Source organism: Lampris incognitus, chromosome 19 (assembly GCF_029633865.1).
Source record: "Lampris incognitus isolate fLamInc1 chromosome 19, fLamInc1.hap2, whole genome shotgun sequence".
Classification (NCBI taxonomy): Eukaryota; Metazoa; Chordata; class Actinopteri; order Lampriformes; family Lampridae; genus Lampris; species Lampris incognitus.
The window spans coordinates 5,936,950-5,960,856 of record NC_079229.1 but is presented as its reverse complement, the minus strand read 5'-3'; the positions used below and the strand labels follow the sequence as shown (position 1 = coordinate 5,960,856).

The 23,907-nt window shown below is 49.6% G+C and overlaps 1 protein-coding gene across 1 annotated transcript in view; it reads left to right on the top strand.

Moving 5' to 3' along the window:
* prex2 (phosphatidylinositol-3,4,5-trisphosphate-dependent Rac exchange factor 2) overlaps positions 1 to 21,537 on the top strand; it is a 139,724-nt gene extending 118,187 nt beyond the window's left edge. The window contains exons 37-41 of the mRNA XM_056299846.1: positions 2,501 to 2,567; positions 3,105 to 3,295; positions 12,576 to 12,678; positions 18,637 to 18,704; positions 21,255 to 21,537. Of these exons, the coding sequence (XP_056155821.1) occupies positions 2,501 to 2,567; positions 3,105 to 3,295; positions 12,576 to 12,678; positions 18,637 to 18,704; positions 21,255 to 21,300 (475 nt within the window). The 3' untranslated portion in view covers positions 21,301 to 21,537. The remainder of the gene's footprint in view (positions 1 to 2,500; positions 2,568 to 3,104; positions 3,296 to 12,575; positions 12,679 to 18,636; positions 18,705 to 21,254) is intronic.
* Positions 21,538 to 23,907: the final 2,370 nt, after the last annotated feature.

The window sequence follows — 23,907 nt, the reverse complement described above, 5'->3', positions numbered from 1 at the left end:
CCTCAAGGACCCCCTATCCTGCAGATTTTCATTGTAACCCTGCATAGGTAGCCCTGCTTGTACTTACTCGACCAATCATCTCGCAGCACTTTATTATGCAAGGTGTGCAACATCTGGCAAAATTCATTGCTGATTGGTTGAATAACTACAAACAGGTACCTATTCAGGGTTGCAAAGAAAATATGCAGGATGGGGGTTCCTTGAGGACTGGGTTGAGAAACACTGAGATAAAGCCCTGGGTATCAGACAGATGAGCGGGACAAGGGTGATTTTGGAGTCGGTACAAAGTTAAGCTGGTCCGATCGGGGGCCACGTCTGCAGTCAGTGCCTCAGTTTCACCTATTTCACTGCACCTTTTTGCATCCTGATGGCGTTGAACAGAATTGTTCGTTGAGTTTCACAGTAATTGCTTGTTCATTTGTCCAAATAAGAGAATGACGTTTTGCTTTAACGTAGTTCTTTTATTGACCGTGGGGTTTTGAGTTTCCAAAGTCCCGGATGTGTGCACATAGAGGCTCGTCAACCATCACAATATTAATAGCAGATGCAAATAGTATAAGCACTTCAAACCCAAGGTAGACCCCGCCAGCCACCCACCTGTCCCTCTTAAACATTATGCAGCAAACCATCTTATGGACCTCATACCAATTTATGTGCTTGCTGGCTGTTTACAAGAGGCTTTAAAGTGGTGCACATTTTGCGCTGAAGCTGAAGCGCTGTACAACTCCCAGGCTGTCTTGAGCATCCTGTGGAGGGTAAGGCCGTCTTGAACCAATTACATGGGCTGTTAGCTCCGCCTGAACCCGTAGTAAACTCTGTGTATAGTCATTTAGTCGAGCGCGCCAGAAAGTTAAAGGATAATTTGCAGGGTGGGTATGAAATAATTGGAAAACACTTAGAAACTGTTGAGGAGGGGACGACGTTAAACGTCTGCGCTACCTACCTTTGTGTCAGAGTAGATGTGTGCTGTGTGTTGGCATGTATGTAGACATTTAACGCGCTCCTCTTCCCTCTGTCTTAATGTGATGGACACTGTCTGTGTGGGCAGGCATGCTGCACGCCACATGTAAGAGCGATGCCTTCGTATATGCAGGTCCGCTGATAAGCGTTAGTCTAAATTTCAGCTCAGTGCCTCATGGGGTATGCATGGATACCTATTCCTAAATTCTAGCGGGAGTGGCAGTATTTACTGTTACTCTGCATGTGCGTGCATGTTTTTGTGGTTGTGTGTGTGTGTACATGTGTTTTCTTACTTGGTGGCGTACCCCATTTTGCTGATCTGTCACTGTAAAATCTTGACTCGTAAATGTAATTCCTCATCATAGGTGTATTTCGACACTGATGCCTGTGAACTGAACTTTCATTTTCTATGATCAATGATTGTCTATTATCAATTATTATCTATTATCAGTGCACCATGCAGTCATAAATAGTATAAGGGGGTAGGAATAGAGAAGTTCTCAGCTTCATCTTACCCCTTTTGAACATGCTTGGTATTATTTGAGTCGCTTATATGTTGCCGATGATGTTGTTTTTGTTTTTATTGCTAATATGTTTTCTTGAACATGTTCAATAAAATTGATTGATTGAGTGACTAATGCCCCTCTGATTAATATCGGTGATATTATGTCAGACACAAATGCACAGTGGTAATGGATGTCTGCCTGCCTGGGCTGATTTTAATAATCACTTGCAGCAGCCCGAATGCAGATGAATGAACTCTGCTTCATAGATTCTTGTAAACACTTTCCTTCACTCACAGTCTGTCGTCCCTGCCGAGCTGTGTTTGCTAAGTATTGCGATGGACAATACATTTGCCTTGTCAGGCACTATATGGATGACTGTGTGGTGTATGACAATATTGCCTCTGGCATTAGGCTAGGGAGTATGCGGTTTTATTGCACTGGGTTTAACGTAGTGTAGTAGGTCTATTTATAGCACAGCGTTGGATTACAGAGATTTCATAGAGTCTCAAACTGCTGAGCTTGCACCAATAACACTCAACCTCCACCGGACTCATTGCAGCATACAGCCTCTCCATCTCCATAAAGAGACCCCGGTGCAGTGGTGCCTCCGATGGAGGAATATGAGATTACACCCATCAACTGTGCTCCATGAATGAATGAGGCAATGGCATTTGGAGTGATGCCCAGGATAAGAGATGCTTAGTCTGTGTTTCTGCTGAGCTGGGCCAGAGTTACTCTCTTGATTGATGGCCCGGTAGTGGTATCCCATAATGAACGGGTGGCCTAGTTTTCCCAGAAACACAACTGCCCTGTTCCTGAGGACCTAATGGTGCGAGGAAGAGAGCGCCACAGCGTGGGACTCAAACAGCAGAGTTACAAAAACACCTAGACCACTTTCCCCCTGCTGATCAGCATCTGCCACGTTGATGTTCAAATCTAGACACGAGAAATTGCGCTGCTTTAAAAATGCATTGGTAAACAACCAGCAAAGGTTGGTCTAATTCTTGTCTGTCTGTCTTTCTGGTCTTTTCCAGGGCTTTCTACCTGGACCAGTCCAACATGCCACCCAGCGCTGCACCCAAAGCTGCCCTCATAGACAAGGTAAGGGCAACTTCTCACACATATGTAGTAGGGCTGGTTATTAATTCAATATTATCTTTTATCATCTTTCAGTCCTTCTGTTAAAAAAAATGGACTCATGATACACAATTTTGTCGACTAAATTAACGGTAATGACAGCCCATCCCTTGAAATTTCTCACAAGAGATACTTGAGAGGACATTATTTGAAAACTCGTTTTGGTTTTATATTATTCTATACATTACCAAACATTTCAATGTGATGAACCTCAGCTGGACTTTGGAATATGGTAGTTTTTGCATACGTAAACAGATTTGATGATTATCGTGATAATATTATACATATCACCCAGTACTACTCTACACCATGGTTAAACCCGCTGGGAGATATGACGGTTCAAACATGTCAGTGGCTTTAGATCATCTTCCTCTCCCACATTCGGGTGCCATGCTCCTGTGGTGCTGTGCATATGCACTGAACACATCAACGAACCGGGGCACTTTTGTACCGTTCTCATTTGATCCTGAGCCAGCTGGTCTCTGTCCTCTCCTTTCCCAGCTGATGCGTCCTCTGAACGCGCTGGAGGAGCTTTACCGTTTGATGGAGAATTTTATCAGCTGTCGGCGCACAGCTGCCTGTCAGTACACCGCCTGCGGTGCCTCTGGAGTGGGCCTGCTCACCGTGGCCTCGGAGCTCTGCTCACGCCTCGGAGCCACGCACATTGTCATGTGCAACAGTGGTGTCCACCGGTAAGAGTGTGTGTGTGTGTGTGTGTTTGTGTGGGAATACCTCCACTCACTGTTTTCCTCTGCGTTTGATGTGAATATATATAGATATGTAGATTATATCAGATTATATTGTTTTATTAGCCACACGACCAAGGCTGGTGGAATTTGTTATTGGTACACAGTAAACTCTGCAGCACAATACATCTATGGACAACAGCAGACACTCCACATATCACGAACAGTACAGTTACACAATAGCAGAAACAAATATATGACGCACAACAATTAGGTGAATGGTAGTAAGCATGCTAGTGGTGTGTGAGGAGGAATTCAGAGTTCTGATAGCTAGGGGAAAAAAAACTTTGTGAAGAATTTAGTCTTAGTGGACAGTGACCTGTAGCGCCTCCCTGAGGGCAGGAGCTGGAAGAGGTGATGAGCAGGATGTGAGGGGTCAGCGACGATCGTCTTTGCTCTCTTTACAGTCCGATGAGTTTGTAGAGTTTCAACTGAGGGGAGTGGGTTGCCTATGATTTTGGATACCTTGTTGACAATCCACTGCAGTTTTTTGTGTGTTTGACTGTCCATGCCGTAACGGTAACAGAAGATGTTATGATGGACTCGATAATGGCTGAGTAAAACACAAGGAGAAGTGGAGGTTTGATCCGGTATGTTTTAAGCTGCCTAAGAAAGTAAAGTCGTTGTTGAGCTTTTGCAGTGATGTGTTCAGTGTTCATTTTCCACTTCAGGTTCTTGCTGATGTGTGTTCCAAGGAATTTAAGAGTCGGTGGTGATGTTGGGGTCTCCGTTCATTTGTATGGGTGTTTTGGGATTCAGCATGCATCGGAAGTCAGTAATGAGTTCTTGTGTTTTGGCTGTATTAAGCAGAAGGTCATTGTTTGCATACCAAGGGACAGCTTGGTCTACTTCAATCCGGTACTGGGTTTCATCATTGTTGGAGATGAGGCCTACAATGGTTGTGTCGTCTGCATGTTTTATTATTTTCACAGAACTGTCTGTGGATGTAAAGTGGGTGGTGTAAAGTGAGAAGAGCCAGGGGGCGAGAACATAGCCCTGAGGAGCACCTGTACTGAGGGTAAGAGGGTGTGAGGTTAGGTTATTAACCTTCACACTCTGTGGCCTGTTCCACAGGAAGCTCCGAATCCAGTGGCATATGGCTGGGTCAATGTTCATATCCAAGAGTATGGTGTAATGGAAAAATACAAGCTTATACAGGTTCTGCTGTAACCTCTGTACTGAGACAAACAGAGCCACTTGTTTCTAGTTAGACGTCATGTACTCGGTGCGTCCTTGGTGCTGAGACAATGGCTGTTTTCTCCATGTTTATGGCAGAGGGGGGAATAGCTTGCACCTGCAGATGGGGGGGGGGCAGCTCCCTTTGTCCAGTGTCAGCAGAAAACCACATTCCATCCTGATATGCAAGTTGTTCGCCTGACTCTATAAAAGAATCACGTATCTAATGCTCTGGGCTCTTTCTTGCCTTGGCGAGACTGAGACCACGTACGTGCATTTTTTTGTGATTTTAAACTTACTCAGAGAGACAAGACTGACTATTTTCTTTTCATCACAAAGTTTGCCACCACAGTGGTAAAGAGTTTGAGTGGGTTGATTGAGCTGAAGGCGGAACTGAAGTCTATGAACAGGATCCGTGTAGGTGTTTGGCGATTCCAGGTGTTGCAGAGCATGGTGGAGGGCTATGCTAACTGCATCCTCAACAGACCGGTTGGCTTGATAGGCAAATTGATATGGGTCCATCACTGGGGAGGTGCAAGATTTCAAGTATGGCAGAATGATACGCTCATGGCCACAGATGTTAGGGCAACTAGTCTGAAGTCACTGAGGCAGGTGTACTTTGAGGACTTTGGCAAAGGAACGATGGTAGAGAGTGTGAAGTGCTGTGGGACTGTATATTGGCTTAGAGAGGTGCTAAATTAGTGGAAAATATTGGGGCCAATTGTGCTGCACAGTGGCTCAGCAAAGCAGGACTGAGTCCATCTGGCCCTGCCACTTTCCTAATGTTCAGCTTCTTGACTGTAGCTTTCACCTCATCCTCCTGGATTCAGGAGGGTGACATTGGAGTGGGAGTAGGGGGGGTGGCTGGTGGAATAGGTTTTATAGACCTTGTGTAAAACTCAATTTAATATATCTGGGAGCAGGGGCGTTTTTTTGTAATCTGTCATTTGCTTAAGATTTTTCCATATTGATCTGGAGTTACTGGACGAGAATTGTTCCAATTTTGTTGCGTAGCTGGACTTTGCTTTTCTTATTACAGCACACAACTTATACTTTTTTGCTCTGTATTGATCCCTGTTTCCATTTTTGTACACCCAGTTCTTTTCTTTGTGTAGGAGAACCAGGCTTTTTTATTGCCATACAATGTCACTGTTTTGGTAGGGATGCACATTTCCTCACAGGACTTGATGTGTGACGTCACTGTGTCAGTGAGTTCATCGGGGGGGTCGCAAGCTGCACTAGATATATTCCAGTTAGTGCATTCAAAGCACCCTCGACGCGTTTCAATGGCACCCACGGACCAGGACCTGACAGATTTTGATGCTTTCTTGATGGATTTAGGCTTTCGTCTGTATTTTGGGGATGAGGAGTACCACAGCGTGGTCGGACTTCCCCAGTGGAACCCTCGGGAATGCACGGCAAGCATTCAAAATTGAGATGTAGCAGCAATCCAATGTTTTGTTTTCTCTGCTATGGCAAGTGACTTGTTGCTTATAGTTTGGGAGTTCGAGGGACAGGTTCGTATGGTTGAAATCACCCAACACGATGACGGACATGTCAGGGTTGGAGTTTTCAACAGAGGAAATGTGTTGCGAGAGTTCACTAATGGCTGCGTTAGCATTAGCTTGCGGTGGAATGTAAACACCGACGAATACAATTGAAGCGAATTCTGTCGGAAGGCAATATGGTCTGCATTTCAAACTGATGAATTCAAGATTACAAGAGCAGTAGTGATGAAGGATTGTTGAGTTGTTACCCCAGCGCTGACTGACCATGTATCATCTGTTTCTCAAGCAACCTTTCAGTCCACCACCACCAGCCCTAATCCTCTCTTATTGTGTTAGACCCTTCTGTTATCCTCTTGCCACTTCTTAGCTGAATGACATCTGAGCAGCCTCACACTGCTAATAATATACCTTTCCCTGCATGAATTACTGTTAGCGTGTTGTGGTTAATGGGACCCATTGTTTCTCAGTGCAGATTAGAGCCTCTTAGTGGGCCGAGCACTTTAGGCGGGAATGAGACAGGTCAATTACTTTCCTTCTCAGTGGATTCTATAAATGGCTCCCTACTTCACCAGCAGCTGAGGGCGCTATTCATCAGTGCCCGATGAGAGAAATCGTTTGTCACCTTCGATACCCAGATGCAGCTCTCATCTTTCACCTCTCACTTTGTTCTCTCCCTCCTCTCTCCGTCCAACCTTTTCCCAGTAATGCCGTCCCTTTTTTTACGCGGATCCTCTTTCCGTGTCGTTTTTGTCTCAGTCATAAGCACACCAGAGAGCGCGAGCGTGCTCTCTCTCTCTCTCTCTCTCTCTCTCTCTCACACACACACACACACAGACACACACACGCACACATGCACACACACACAAACTCGTGGATGGATGGGGCTGCCTGGTTACCCGAGCTCCCATCGGTGCAATGACTGCTGATGCTTTATTATTCTACAGTTGTGTGTGTGTGTGTGTGTGTGTGTGTGTGTCTGTGTGTGTGTGTGTGCGCGCTTCCATGCACAGGCCACAATTCACTCTGACAGGCAGGCTAAGTGTACCATGACACAGCAAGTGTCACGGTACATGTTTTGATTCAGTACCATTCTGGTATGAGATGGAATTGCCTTCATTCTATTACCCTCAACAACAGCAGCATACGAATGATGGCAGAGTGTTGTGTGTGTGTGTGACTCTTCTGCCGTGCTACTGATAGGAGACAGATTATGCATGAACTAATCCTATTACACTGTTTGCTTTCTCTGTATCATTTCAAATGTAACACTGAGACAATATTCAGCTTACTCTTCAAATGGTGAGTCGCTGCAATAAATCTCTTGTTATTAACTGAAACACTACGAAGCCAAGCCTGCAGATTAGTAATACTGAAATTGCGTCATCACTATGGCAGTTTTCTCATGGACTATTGATTAGATTAGTTGGCTTGATGGATGAATTTTAATAACAGTGAAAGCAGGGTGTTTGGTAGCATCAGCAGTTTGCAGCACGCCGTGCTCCTCCGTTTGCCTGTCCTGGATGTGTTGGAGGAGAGCTCTCACTCAGGCAGATGAACGCCTAGCAAGATGGACGTTATAACAAACATGCCCACACAGCTGAAACTCGCTTGTTCAGCAATGTGGCTGATTGGAAGAGGCTCCAGGCTACAGCCCTACTATTATTATTTTTTTGTGTGTGTGTGTGTTTTTTTTTTTTTTCTTGAAATGAATGAAGCAGATATAGAGAATGAGTTAATGAAAGATTAGTCTGCAAAAGGAATGCCCTCAGTCACAAACATCCATCCCTCCATTATCCAAGCTGCTTATCCGAGTCAGGATCGCGGGGATGCTGGAGCCTATCCCAGCAGTCATTGGGTGGCAGGCAGAGAGACACCCTGGACAGGCCACCAGTCCATCACAGGGCACACACACACACACACACGCGGGGACAATTTAGTATGGCCGAGTTACCTGACCTACATGTCTTTGGACTGTGGGAGGAAACCGGAGCCCCCGGAGGAAACCCACGCAGACACGGGGAGAACATGCAAACTCCACACAGAGGACGATCCGGGATGAACCCCAAGGTTGGCCTACCCCGGGGTTCGAACCCAGGACCTTCTTGCTGTGAGGCGACCGCGCTAACCACTGCGCCGCCGTGCCGCCTAATTTGTCTTATCAGAATTCAGAATAACCTTTAGGGATCAAAAGTCATACAACATGGCTGTAAGTAAATCTTGCACGCTGACTTGTTAGTCTGCTTTACCTTTATGGAGGAGGTTTCTTTTTTCTGAACTTTGGCCTTTTGCTTCCTTTCGTTTGGGTCAGGGCTCTACGTAGTTTGTGGAAATGTAAAAACTGGCTTGAAATGAAGCTGTTAGGAGGACAGTGCAGATGCATGCCGCGCTTCTCTCACCCCCCGTCTCTTATTTTCTCTCTCTGTCTCTTTTTCTCTCTGCCTTTCCTTCTCGTTTATCACAACGGGCTCAGCTCGAGGAGGACAGATGCTGTAAATGGGCTGTGGGTTGGAACTACATAAAACAAACGGGTATAAATCATTGATTCCCCCCGAACACGAGCTCAAATGAATGTGGGGACCGAATCCCCTCACATACGTTGGATGTGCGTTGTTTCCTCATTCTGCACTAGCCCGCGAGACGTCTGAGAATCCGCCGGGGGATGGATTTTGTTTTTTAACCTCACGACCACTGTGGGAAAAGCCCCTGGGTGGCCTGTGAGAGGCGGATGCCTGCCAGCTCATACGAGAGAACATCTTTGGCTTCGTCCCTTGTATCACATCATGCTACGCTGTAGTGGAGTTGTGCAAGTGGTACTTAGGGAGACATTCAATTCTAAGCTAACTGATTTAAAGCGCTAGCATCTGGCAACAGCGTGTCCCGAGTCACACATATGAGCTATTTTTTCTTTTTTCTTTATTTCTTTTTTTTAAAATTTATTTTCTCTGTCTGCACAAAATATATCCATGATAGACAGAGATAGTAATCAAAACAGCTCAGATTTCCCACCTGCTGCACGGCCATTGTGAGTCGGTGAAACTGAACCTGCCAGTGTTGGAGCGTTGGACAGTTCAATTTGCAGAGAAAGGGCCCCTGGATCGATATGCCTTGTGCAGCTTGTTATCGTAGAAAGGTCACCCAGTATCTCTGACACCTTGCACCTGTCAATGGCTCTCTAAGGATTTATCCAGCTGAGAGAGAGGAGATCATCTGTGTGTGTGTGTGTGTGTGTGTGTGTGTGTGTGTGTGTGTGTGTGTGTGTGTGTGTGCTTGTTTTATTTGTCACAATGGGCAATAAATGTCCCCATTATGATAGAAAAGACTGAAACCTTGTGGGGACATTTTATGAGTCCCCATAATGAAAAAGGTCGATTTTAGGGTAAGGACTTGGGTTTAGGGCTAAGTTTAGAATTGGGGTTAGGTTAAGGTTAGGCATGTGGTTGTGATGGTTACGGACAGGGTTAAGTGCAAAGGAATGAACGTCAATCAGGGGTCCCCACAAGTATAGAGAAACAAACGTGTGTGTGTGTGTGGGGGGGGGGTTGAATCACTGACTCCATCACAACACTCATTTCACATGCATCACACCCCTCCTGTTGTGAGAATTACTGTCCATGTAGCTTCCGCTGCAGAATGCATGTTAACTTGTCCTTGGAGCCTTTTTCCTGTGGTTTTGAATGAGAAGTTTCCGTCCTAATGATAAGAAAACTCCTTTTTTCACGATTCCCTAAAGCACTCTTCTAGAGTCACTCCTCCTCTGCCATTCACTCTGAATCAAAAAGCTCGGGGCTTATTATTGTCGTGACACCGGGTGCTGTGACTCCAGGGGTGACATTTCGATGAACACTGAATTGATTCATTAGTGAGGCTTGGGGGCAGAGGCAATACAGGTAGGATGGGACCCTCTGGATAGGATGATAATAACATGGTGTCAAGAGGGGGAGGAGGAGGATTCTGCCAGAGAGCTGCCATGTCTGAAATTATGTTCTTGTTGTTTATGTTCCGTACACATCCAAAGTCCTCAGACCTAAACCAGGCTTTCAAATGACAAAGGAAATCCCGGTCTGCGGAAAATACCGCATTGTTGCGCCAGGCACAGCTCGAGGGCCGTGAACTTCATACACTGTGTTGAGTCAGCACGAGCCTCTGTTGTTGGCGTACATGACTATTTTACAACTTTTACAAGTCCTCAGCCAAGCTAAATTGCAGTCTTTTCCGGTATGCTTTTATAGCGTATTATTTGTGGAGTGCGTAGGAGGCATTAGCCTGGCATTTATCGCTCGTGAAAACTTGGGTTTCGGGCGCGGTTAATCCACAGGATGTTTAGGGAGTTTGAGGATTCAACAGCCACTCTCCCCGTCTCTTTCATGACATCTTGATAAATGTGCAGTTCTGCGGTATACGTTCAAGCACTGCCCAAATAGATGCACCACACAGAGAGAGAGAGAGAGAGAGAGAGAGAGAGAGAGAGAGAGAGAGAGAGAGAGAGAGAGAGAGAGAGAGAGAGAGAGAGAGAGAGAGAGAGAGAGAGAGAGAGATGAAGGCCACCGTTCAGCTTTATGATGGATCACTATCCGGGCAGCTCTGTGCAACGCTGTGTTTGTATGTACTTAGAAGAGGAGATCGTACAGACTCAGAGCGACTCACCCATCAGACCAAGCTACTTTCACATGTTGATACCAGTTTACAATAAGGCAGTGTTTCTCAACCCAGTCCTCAAGGACCCCCTACCCTGCAGATTTTCACTGTAACCCTGCATAGGTAGCCCTGCTTGTACTTACTCGACCAATCATCTCGCAGCACTTAATTATGCAAGGTGTGCAACGTCTGACAAAATTCATTGCTGATTGGTTGAAGAACTACAAACAGGTACCTATTCAGGGTTGCAAAGAAAATATGCAGGATAGGGGGTCCTTGAGGACTGGGTTGAGAAACACTGCAATAAGGCACACTGTGTAAGGAATCTTAAGTGGTTAATGATCAAGGCTCGGCGTTTTCGGTTTTTACCAATTATCGGCAAAAAACACCAAGATTTTTAAACTGATTTTCCCCCGGACTTTTATGTTTCCACGGATCCAAAGGTTGTTCCTGTTCGTGTGAGGTTATGTAACGGTGTCGTCTTGTGGCGAAATTCGGCATGCTGGATGGCTCTGAAAAATAAAAACCGAAAACGCTGAGCCTTGTTAATTATTCATTTATGAATGTGATACGAAGCGCTAATGGGATGTTGTAATGCATAAATCAAAGTAGTCTTTGGGCTGACGGGTCTGGAGGAGACATCAAATCAATGTAAGAGAGTCTCACTTGCAAACCACGTGGCCGGCAAAGACTGCCGAGTCACATTTTCAGCGAGCGGCGTTCAAAGGACACGTCTTGAAAATGTTGCGTAACGCACCGACCGTTACTTTGGTTAAGATTAGGGTTAAGGTAAGGTGGCTAATTTCTAAGTTAAGGTTTGGTAATGGTTTGTAGTTTTGCTGTCTTCATCTAATCGCATGGTATCTGAGAGAATATCTATGTAGACAAAATGTCCGCTGCCAACCTCCCAAAAGATATTTTTACTAATTCATAATAAGTTAAAAAGTTGGGCGGCATGGTGGCCCAGCGGTTAGCACTGTCGCCTCACAGCAACACAGCAAGAACAGTCCTGGTTTCGAACCCCGGGATTGTCCAACCTTGGGGGTCATCCCAGGTCGTCCTCGGCGTGGAGTTTGTATGCCCCCCCCCGTGTCTGCACGGGTTTCCTCCGGGTGCGCCGGTTTCCTGCTCAGTTTCCTGCCAACATCCAAAGAAACATGCATGTTAGGGTTTATACTCCTGTCTGTGCCCCTGAGCAAGGCAATGGGAAAAGAACTGGAGTTGGTCCCCGGGCGCAACATGAAGGCGGCAGCTCAGTGCTCCTAGCAACACAGATCACAGCTAGGATGGGTTAATTTGCAGTAACTGAATTTCCCCAAGGGGATTAATAAAGGAAACTTACCATAAACCATTTCAAAATGTTTGCCTTATTGTGAAGTGTGACCCAGATATTTGATGTCCTTTTCAGGTTGGTACAAAATGATACCAACATGGGCGGCACGGTGGCGCAGTGGTTCGCGCTGTTGCCTCACGGCCAGAAGGTCCTGAGTTCGAACCCCGGGGTAGTCCAACCTTGGGGGTCATCCCAGGTCGTCTTCTGTGTGGAGTTTGCATGTTCTCCCCGTGTCTGCGTGGGTTTCCTCCGAGTGCTCCGGTTTCCTCCCACAGTCCAAAGACATGTAGGTCAGGTGAATCGGACTTATTAAATTGTCCATAGGTGTGAGTGTCTGTCCTGAGATGGACTGGCAAACTGTCCAGGGCCTTTCCCCCCCTGCCACCCTATGACTGCTGGGATAGGCTCCAGCATCCCCGCAACCCTACTTAGGATAAGTGACTTGGAAAATGGATGGAGGGATGGATGATACCAACATAACTTGCAGCCATGTTGTCTCTTTTTAATCTTAAGTTGTAAATTGTGTACCTTGTGTGTCAAGTTTGACCGTCACCTTCTGCTTCATGTCCGACAGCTGTACCCTGAGCGTGACGCTGGAGCAGGCCATCTTGCTGGCCCGCAACCACGGCCTGCCGCCACGCTGCATCATGCAGGCCACGGACGTCATGAGGAAACAGGCAAGAGGCGTTCCAGCACATACACACACACACATGCACACACATCAGCTTAACTGTGTCTACAAGTTGGGTATTGTGGATGCGTTTACACCTTGATATAGTCACATTACACAAATCCTCTGTCTTGTTTGTCGGCCTTCTGCTTTACTGCTGGCACAGTCCAATGAGAGTTGTGGATCACGTATCATTGGCTTTCATTGATAGAGTCCCAGCAGTGGGATATTTCTTACATTGTTTCATTGTTTCAACAGAGAGAAAACTTGTTTCATTTCACAATGCAGCCCCTCCCCCTCAGGAAACCCCCCCCCCCCCAATGAGGTAGACTGCACGCTTGATTGAGTCTGACATTACGGATTGCCAGATCTATTACTCCTGGATATAGTATCAATGCCAGTGGAAGGGCGGTGATTCCAGGAACCGCTTTGATTCCCTTTGTCCAAGTTTCTTGTTTGGTTTCTCTCAAGTCCGATTAGTTGAGCGGTCTTGCAACTTCTCGGAAGCAGTACCCAGGTTTGCTGATACAGAGAAAGACTTTATAATCATTTGGGGAGGAGAGGAAAAAAGTCTTTGGCTGCTGCCCATGGGCAACAGTCATACTCATTTCTCCTTTCTAGTAGAAGGAAATATCTCCCTCCCTTACCTACCCTACCATTCTCTGCCCCTCTTTTTGATTGCCAGACATGCCCTTGCTTCTGCCAGTATTTGAAATGGAGACAGAGTGGAGAGAGAACCCAGAACTTGTTTCCGGAGGGAATAAATCCCCCATTACTTTCTCGAAGCGTACACATTTTCGCCCCTCCAAAGGCCAGAGCGTGCTCCGGCCGGGACCAGAGCGTGGCCTGTATCTCCAAACTCTCATCAGTAGCTCTCCAAACACGAGTTAAATGACGATGTTCGGTTTAGTGGAGAGGCTCGGAGCCGGAGGGAGGGGAGAGGTTTAATCTCCGCTCTCGCAGTGAATTGCTCCCAGCCAGACAAGCTCAACGCTGAGCGCAGTTTGACCTTGAGTGCTTAGCGCCTACAGAGAACAGAGGAGTGAATTTCCTATTGGCCCATGTACGCCGTATAATTCCTCCCGTAAATTGCTCACAGCACGCAGAGGAATTTATTTTATTTTCTAATTTGAGGCGGGTAATTCAAGCAATGAGCTGTAAGCCTGCCTCCAAAAGGCCTAATGCAGCTGATAGATTTTCAGTACACGGTTCCCTTTTTGGTTATTCGTTCCCTTATTTTGATCAATCATTCGATGTGCCATCATTGACCTGTTGTAGGCACCACTGAAAAGAGGTTCTTTGGACCAAAGAGGAGAGTTTCTGTTTTGTGTGTGTGTGTGTGTGTGTGTGTGTGTGTGTGTGTGTGTGTGCTGGTTTATGTGTATGCAGCGACTGAGTCTGAATTCTGTCTGGGTCCTTGGGCTGAGCAGATGAATCAGATGAATGTGAATATGGATCGTTGGCTGTCTCTCCTGAGCATTCAGCCGCTCGCTCACCAAAGGTTACCATGAACAGCATTCAGTACAACGCGACCCATCCATCACACCTAGACGGTACCATGACTGAATGGGAATCACAGAGATTTGAACAAAACGGCTGCGGTCCAAGGTTGGTTTGTAAACTTTGGACCGGTAAGGGCTAATGTGTGCTCTATGTAGGAAGTGAGCAGCACATGCTGAGAGTAAATTATCAACAGGATAAGATCTCCGAAAGCCGGCATTGTTTAGGCGGGCTGGTGTATGGAGTTAGGAGTCCCCAGCAGATGGCGTTGCCTTAAAGATGTGTACATTGCGCCGTGGGGGGGGGGGGGGTGCAACACTTGACACTCCGGAGTTTATAACGGATATCCACTTGATCCGGATGGGATATTTTTTGTTACCGACTTCATCAACATTGAGATCAAGTTCCTGCAACTTTATGCTTCTTGGGAAGTGTAAAATTGCGGCAGTGCCATTTCGATGGTCAAGGATCTTCTCAAACATCCATCAGTAGAATAATTAGGGGTCCAGCGGTTAGGATTATTATTATTATTCTGCCCTAAAAAGTATCCAGGTCTTATCCAAAGGAGTTGAATCAAGTGCAACTGGACTTGGTAGTATATATCCAGGTCTTAGAAACTGTAACAGCTCAGTTTCCAAACTTGGCAGGTAGGTTGTAAATCTCACCCACCACTCAGACCAAGAAACAAAAAAAAATTATACCGGGGGCATCCGGGTAGCGTAGCGGTCTATTCCATTACCTACCAACACGGGGATCGCCGGTTCGAATCCCCGTGTTACCTCCACCTTAGTCGGGCGTCCCTACAAACACAACTGGCCATGTCTGCCGGTGGGAAGCCGGATGGGGGTATGTGTCCTGGTCTCTGCACTAGCGCCTCCTCTGGTGGGTCGGTGTACCTGTTCAGGGGGGGAATAGCGTGATCCTCCCACATGCTAAGTCCCCCTGGCAAAACTCCTCACTGTCAGGTGAAAAGAAACGGCTGGCGACTCCACGTGTATCGGAGGAGGCATGTGGTAGTCTGCAGCTCTCCCCGGATCGGCAGAAGGGGTGGAGCAGCGACCGGGACAGCTTGGAAGAGTGGGGTAATTGGCCAGATACAATCGCGGAGAAAAGGGGGGGGAAAGCCCCCCAAAAATTATACCAATTGGCCACATGGTGGTGCTATAACAATGCACTTTACGTTTTGCCCTATAGCTTTTGAATCCTAAGTCTCAGAAACAAATTTCTCTCTTATTTTTTTCTGGATTCTGTGGATCCAGATGAATCTGAAGGTAGAAGCCACCCATTTGAGTCTGGAAACATTTCCCCCCCATTTTGAATGATGTCTAAATCTGTTTTTTCGCTACTCCCCCTACGAATTTCGAGTAATCGTCGCCAAATTTGGTAAAGAGCATCTCCGGACCAAGCCGTAAGAAGTTGATTTTTCAGATTGTTTTGATCTTCTATATGGCTTCGTTAAACAAGCCTATCACATATTATCGAAAATAACTCATTTAGGGGAAAATATTGCAATAACTCACGAAGATATTGAGATACCAACCTGAAATCTGAAACACATGTTCAGGGCTTTTCACTAAGCTTACGTATTAAAGCACATTGCACTAAATGCTGGGACCCCACCCGTTGCCGGTTACGGCTATATTTAACTATTATTATTACTGCCCCTATTGGGGACGAGGGTGTATTTGTGAATTGCAAGTGATACCACGGCATAAACACCCAAGCTGTGATTGATGCAGCCTATGTGATTGTGCATATAATTCTCAGATGGGTCTGCACCTGACTCAAGGGGGCTTAGTGAGAGCGAACTCACTAACTTTTGCTTGAGCACAACCACGTGACCCTCGAGATGTTATTTGCTTGGTGGCAGAGGCTACCCCTTAAAGTCTGTGCTGCATGTGTCACCCTAGGCAAGACTGCGACGCATCGTTGTAATTTCTCTTAGTGTCACAGTTTCACTTAGGAGGAGTCCTACTCCTCGCTGATGGTGGCCATGGAAAGCTGCATAACTAACTCTGTTGTCCTAATCTGGGGTAGGAGTATTTTAATCTTGTCCCCCACCCCCCCCTTTTTTCCCTCCCCAATTATATTTGGCCAGTTACCCTATTTTCCGAGTCCCAGTTGATGCTCCACCCCCTCTGCCGATCCGGGGAGGGCTGCAGACCACCACATGCCTCCTCCGATACACGTGGAGTCGCCAGCCGCTTCTTCTCACCTGACAGTGAAGAGTTTCACCAGGGGGACGTAGCGCGTGGGAGGATCACGCTATTCCCCCCGGTTCCCCCTCTCTCCCAAACAGGCGCCCCAACCGACCAGAGGAGGCGCTAGTGCGGCGACCAGGACACATACCCACATCCAGCTTCCCACCCGCAGACACGGCCAATTGTGTCTGTAGGGACGCCCGACCGAGCGGGAGGTAACATGGAGAGTCAAACCTGCGATCCCTATGTTGGTAGGCGACGAAATAGACCAGACGCCATCTTAGTCCTGGTTATACTTTTAGTGCAATTCCTTGGAGTAATTGTGAGATGCTTGATACAGGCCCAGACATATTTTTCTAGTCACTAGGAAATATACCTAATCCATCCTGTTCTGGAGAAAAGTAGATGTAAACACAGGGTTGTTCAGGGGAGACGGTATGGATGTTGATTCAACACGCTGAATATCGAGCAGTGTTTCTCAACCCAGTCCTCAAGGACCCCCTATCCTGCATATTTTCTTTGCAACCCTGAATAGGTACCTGTCTGTAGTTATTCAACCAATCAGCAATGAATTTTGTCAGATGTTGCACACCTTGCATAATTAAGTGCTGCGAGATGATTGGCTGAGTAAGTACAAGCAGGGCTACCTATGCAGGGTTACAATGGAAATCTGCAGGATAGGGGGTCCTCGAGGACTGGGTTGAGAAACACTGATATAGAGTAACTCCCAGGGAAATCTGATTTTACCTGTTGTGGGTGTTTCACCCATATTACGTTTTAGTGTGCAGATGCAAAACTTCTCATCTACCTCACATCAACACGAACGTAACACAAGTGAGCAGCGAACACACGGGCGAGACGGCGTTTTCCTCCATCGGCGTTTACGGTCCCTAGCTAGACATGGTCGGCTCATTTGTTTGAGTTTCTGTACAGCAAGAGTCTTCTTCGATCGTTCCACGCTCGCTCACCTGCACTCTGCAGAGCCTGTATGGCGATGGCCGCGTCCTTTATAGAGACATTAGGGGGCATCTGTGCCCAGAGGCATCGGGATGGATGGATGTGATAGGCGTCGCATAATTGCTGATATTATCCTGCGATGCTAGCGTAGCGCGGGACGGGCAGCGGAGTGAGTGACTGCTGTGCTTGCACAGAGAGAAGGGGGAACAGCCTGTGCACTTCTGGGAAGTCGCTGCCTGATCCGAGAGTAGACACTGATCTGATGACCTCTCAGGGTGGTGATTCGATTTGTGTGTGTGTGTGTGGGGGGGGGGGGGGTTTCTCTAAGTTGGATAGAGGCTGAGTTGCTTTTACTCATGCATGCGCTCACACACACACACACACACACACACACTCTCTCTGCTCGCCATAGTTTTTGTTGACTCAGGGCTCTGTAGGGCCAGCAGAGAAGAGGAACAGTAGGAAAGTTACACATTCCTGACTGGGTGCAATCCAGCTCTCTCTCACACACACACACACACACACACACACGCCACAGGCATCATTTTACCTTCTCCTTATTTCATCCCACAGTAAAGTACACACATGTGGGGTCTCTGCCGACACCATGTGACCTAAGCACCGCCAGTATTTACAGCTGCTGTTGCTGTTTAGCAAAATTCGTAGGATTTACACCTCTGTTTTCACGTTTGACCGACCATCATTCTCGCTCTGTGACAGAAGGCAATCTTACTTGGAGGGAAAGTCAGGCCGTTAAACAAAAGGCATCATCGGAGATTGATTCCAGCTACCATAGCATCCAGTCGTAGCTCATCCCCGTAGCCCGGGGACATTTAAAATATGCACGTCCCGTGTTTTTGAGCGCACGCCCATAAACAAGTCCGCACAACAACCAAGGCTACGACGGGGGGAGAGTTATGTCGCCCAAATCAGCAAGGCCACAATACCCGCTGACACTTTCCTGATGGACTGGTCCATAAAGTATTTGCTGCCAAAGCAACAAACACAGTCTCCGAAAGTAAACAGCTCGGCTAATATCGCTTAGCAATTAATTTCCAAGCAGGAAGTAAATCATGGGAGACTTGGCAAATTCCGACACCGCTCAATATGTCACGGCACTAAGGAGGACAAAAATTCGGGGGTTGAAGAAGTCCAGACACAGAGAGGGCTGAAGTGTCTTGTGGTTTTTCGTCGGAAGATTTGCCAAACCACCGCCATCTGTAATAGTACTCTGAGCTCCGTCTGATGGTGTCTGTTCGAGTCTAACCCATCCACGCTGTGGTTGTTGTTCTCTGTTTGTCTTCTAGGGGGCAAGAGTTCAGAATTCGGCCAAGAACCTCGGAGTGAGAGACCGTACTCCGTCATCCGTGCCAAGGTAACCGCTGTGTGCACATCCAAACATAAAAAGGTATCATGAAGGGGCGTCTGGGTAGCGTAGCGGTCTATTCCGTTGCCTACCAACACGGGGATCGCTGGTTCGAATCCCCGTGTTGCCTCCGGCTTGGTCGGGCGTCCCTACAGACACAGTTGGCCGTCTCTGCGGGTGGGATGTGGGTGTGTCCTGGTCGCTGCACTAGCGCCTCCTGTGGTCAGTTAGGGTGCCTGTTCAGGGGGGAATAACGGGATTCTCCCACACGCTGCGTCCCCCTGGTGAAACTCCTCACTGTCAGGTGAAAGGAAGCGGCTGGCGACTCCACATGTACGGGAGGAGGCATGCGGTAGTCTGCAGCCCTCCCCGGATCGGCAGAGGGGGCGGAGCAGAGACTGGGACGGCTCGGAAAGAGCGGGGTAATTGGCCAGATACAACTGGGGAGATAAAGGGGGGAAAAAATCCGGTAGGAAAAAAAAAAAGTACAATGAAGATAAGAGAGGATCCGCACGCTGAAATCAAAGCTTCACAGTGATCGTCGCTGGCGATAAACCAGGGATCGCCGGCGCCAGTGGGCGGATAATTTGTTAATCTTCAAAGTAGCAGTCGTGTCCATGTATATGATCCATTTGTATCCACTTAAGAATGATAGCAAGGCCAATTTCCCTCTACTCGTCCTCATTCATGTTTTTTTTTTTAAGATACTTGAGTTCATTAGTGCAGTGCTGTTGTTTGTGTTTGGCATGCCGGCGTGTGTGTGTGCGTGTGTGTGTGTTTGTGTGTGACGCCATGCGGTTTCCCTGGGTTCACCCGCACCCGGATAAGGACAAGGACTCTCTCAGCCACTCGGCTATGACATATGGGCTTTTGGGTGACGGTCAGCCCTTTTGAACCTTTTAGTGAAATTGACAAATACAGTTAAGTAGGGGAATGATTGGTGTTGGGAGGCTGGGGGGGGGGTACTCTGAGGGGGGGGGGTACTCTCTGTGGGTCTATGTCATAATTTGTGCAGTGTAGGTGATTGTTCCTCAGAGTTGTATGAGCGTACTTTGTGAAGTGGGACGTGTTCTTATCCAGTCCAGACTAAGGACTGGTGCTACACAAGACGGACCTCCTCGTTATCTCTGCCCTGTAGAGGAGGGAGCGGCGCTGGGTGGAGACGATGGGCGCGGCGCTGGGTGGAGACGATGGGGCGGTGCTGTGTGGAGACGAGGGAGCGGCGCTGTGTGGAGACGATGGGCGCGGCGCTGGGTGGAGACGAGGGGGCGGCGCTGGGTGGAGACGATGGGAGTGGCGCTGGGTGGAGATGAGGGGGCGGCGCTGGGTGGAGACGAGGGAGCGGCAATGGGTGGAGACGAGGGGGCGGCGCTGGGTGGAGACGAAGGAGCGACACTGGGTGTAGATGAGGGATCGGCGCTGGGTGGAGACGAGGGAGCGGCGCTGGGTGGAGACGAGGGGGCGGCACTGGGTGTAGACGAGGGAGCGGCGCTGTGTGGAGACGAGGGGGCGGCGCTGGGTGGAGACGAGGGGGCGGCGCTGTGTGGAGACGAGGGAGCGGCGCTGGGTGTAGACGAGGGAGCGGCGCTGGGTGTAGACGAGGGAGCGGCGCTGGGTGGAGACGAGTGGGCGGCGCTGGGTGGAGACGAGGGGGCGGCGCTGGGTGGAGACGAGGGAGCGGCGCTGGGTGGAGACGAGGGAACGGCGCCGGGTGGAGACGAGTGGGCGGCGCTGGATGGAGACGAGTGGGCGGCGCCGGGTAGAGACGAGGGAATGGCGCTGGGTGGAGACGAGTGGGCGGCGCTGGGAGGGGTTAAACTGTGAGGCCAGTTTGACCCGTATGCAGACGGGCGGTGTTAGTCTTTAGACACTGGAGCTGGAGTTGCAGCGCTACTCCCCTGCAGCCTTTCATTACTGATTTAAGTTTAGGCTGAACTACAAACAGACAAATCCTCGGGGCGTCCAGGTCTATTCCGTTGCCTAGCAACACGGGGATCGCCGGTTTGAATCCCTGTGTTACCTCCGGCTTGGGCAGGCGTCCCTACAGACACAATTGGCCGTCTCTGCGGGTGGGGAGCCGGATGTGGGTGTGTGTCCCGGTCGCTGCACTAGCGCCTCCTCTGGTCAGTCGGGGTGCCTGTTTGGGGGGGGGACTGGGGGGGGATAGCGTGATCCTCCCACGCGCTACGTCCCCCTGGCGAAACTCCTCCCTGTCAGGTGAAAAGAAGCGGCTGGCGACTCCACATGTCCGGGAGGAGGCATGTGGTAGTGTGCAGCCCTCCCCGGATGGGCAGAGGGGGGTGGAGCAGCGACCGGGACGGCTGGGAAGAGCGGGGTAATTGGCCGGATACAACTGGGGAGAAAAGGGAAAAGGAAATGTGCAAAATAAACAAGTCCAGAGTCGCTCCCGGATCTGTGATCGGGCTCCAGATGGGGACCGCGCTTCGCCTTCGCGGGTGTGGGCGTGACGCGCCGCAGACGTTAGCGCGTAGCTCCGGCTGTGAATCCGGCGGAGGCTCATCTCTCCCTTCCTCTCTCTCTCCCTGTCCCTGTCACCAGGCTCTACAAGCTGTGCCAGCCTCCACCCCCGGACGGAGACCCGTGAAGCGCGGGAGTCTTCCGAGGAGCCGCCGGCGTCCTGCGAGAGCTCCGCGTCTCAGCCGTCCCGCCGCCGCCGAGCCTCCTCGTCCGTCTGGCGGAAGACACTCGGGCCCCAGAAGAAGAAAACGCCCCGCTTTTATTCTCTTACGTTTAAAGGGTAGACGTGCCTCTCTCTGTAAATAGGATTTTAAAATAATAAATAGCGGTTAATGCAATATTTTTTGGTATTGTACTTTATAAGTGTTTTTTGGGGGGGGGAGGGGAAGGGGAGGGGAGGGGGGTGTATTTTGCTATAACACATCTCATATGAACATGTATTATTATTACTACGGCAGATACAGAGGACGTGCGGTCTAAAGAGAGTTTCTCTGATATTGAAGGAGTCCACCAGTTCGCCGTCTGCACGTTATGGCCGGCGAGGGGGGGGGGCGGGGGGGACGCGCAGCTTCTCCCCGCGGCGACGCCACGGCGGCCGGAGAGACCGATGGGCTCGCACCGCGTTCTGTCTGTCGCCTCCTCTCTCGTTGCTCTTGTGTCTGTAGCGACCCCCCCCCCACCCCCACCCCCTCACTGCCAGAGATGATAGCGTGGGGTCGTGGGGTCGTGTCACGTCTGTGTGGTGCTCATCGGTGTGTAAATATGCATATTCAGCAGCAGAGAAAGGAGTCTGTGCCTTGACCCTCACCAGGAGAGCATCTTTATGATTTATCAGTGTTAACACGTATTAGGCCATGTGCCCCGTCCCGGAAGTAGACCTCTGACGTGTATTGTTGTTATTTTATACTGCCAGTACTCAGGATAAAAGTGTTTTTTATTATTATTATTATTATTATTATTATGATTATGATTGTTACTTATCGTTACTATCGGATGTTATTTTTGTAGAGGGGCTGACTAGCTTACTACTATGCAAATGAACCAGTGGTATTAAACTGCGTCGATAAGCTCCACCTTTTGGCAGCGCTCTGCGCATGCGCTGTGTCTCCGGACTCCATTGTTAAGAGCGAAGGTCGGGGTGAGCGTGCCTTGTAAACGGGACAAAGGTGAAAATGAAGTTGTGTCTGTATAAAAAAAAAACAAAAAAGATTAAAACTTGTTTGCGCTGTTTGGACTGAACATGGCTGTAATCTGATTTCTTAGGGAACCGACTCGCCCAGTACGGACCCAGTACGGATCCAGGACTCTGTTCCCCCATTCAGACCCTCCCCTCTGACAACACAATACTGTGCTGCTGCTCACTGATTTCCCCTCAGTCCGGGTGGCGTAGCGGGCTGTTCCGTTGCCCACCAACACGGGGATCGCCGGTTCGAATCCCCGCGTTACTTCCGGCTTGGTCGGGCGTCCCTACAGACGCAATTGGCCGTGTCTGCGGGTGGCAAGCCGGATGTGGGGTATGTGTGCTGATCGCTGCACTAGCGCCTCCTCTGGTCGGTCGGGGCGCCTGTTTGGGGGGGGGTAGCGTGATCCTCTCACGCGCTCCCCCCCTCCCCGGCGAAACTCCTCACTGTCAGGTGAAAAGTAGCGGCTGGCGACTCCACATGTATGGGAGGAGGCATGTGGTGGTCTCGGCAGAGGGGGGGTGGAGCAGCGACCGGGACGGCTGGGAAGAGTGGGGTAATCGGACGGGCACAACTGGGGAGAAAAGGGAGGAGGAGGAGGGGGGGGGGAGTATTTACTGTTTACAGTCACCTCCCGTATGGGTGTCTCTCTAAATCTCTCTCGCCCTGCGGCCTTAAACGGGTGCGCAGGAGTCCCCAGAGGTGCTTGTTCTGCCGAACCCCAGCGCGCGTGTGAGGCGTGTCGGTACCGGCTGCGTGAAGAACCCCCACTGTGACGCAACACACATACACGTGTATGGAGTGTCGGTACGCTACACCCCTCTCTACACAGAGGGGCCCCCCCAGGTCCCCCTACAGTAACGCGTACCGTATGACTACGGCTTCGTCAGTGCAGGCCTGGCACCGGAAGGGCCGGTCTATACGCGCGCGCGCGTGCGCGCGCGTGCATGCGTGCGCACCCTACACGCTTGCACACAACGACACAACTTGGCGTGATGTTGCCACGGCTTCTCCTTTTTGCGTCTCACAAGCTCGCGTTTGGTGCAGGGGGGAGATGCGTAAAGGAGGCGGGCGGGCGCGCATCTGGTAGGACCCGCGGACGTGTGCATGGGAGGGACGGGCGGTGCTGCTCGCGCGTGCAGCCAATGAGGGGCCGAGATTTGTAATCGTCGTCGCGCAGCCGCCGTCTCGCCATTGGCTCGGGCGGCCGGGGGGCTGTCGCCGCACACAAGCCGGCGAAGCGACACGAGGAGGGGGATGCTGGTCCCGTCCTGAGGCGCGCTCCCTCCGCCTCCACAACCGCGCGGATGCCGCTGCGAGGTGCACGCACCGCACTTGACGCATCCCTCCCTCCCTCCCCCCCACCACCAGCATCACAACTCTTGCGCCCCTTTTCTCCCCCCCCCCCCACCAATTCTGTTCGTGTGTCCCCCCCCCCCCCACACACACACGCTACTTCGCGAGCAGTTCGACCCGCTCGGGAGAGAGTTGAGGCTCGTGCCGGGGAGTACGTGACAGCGTCTCGCCTCCTCCGGTCTCGTTAAGCGGCTTTC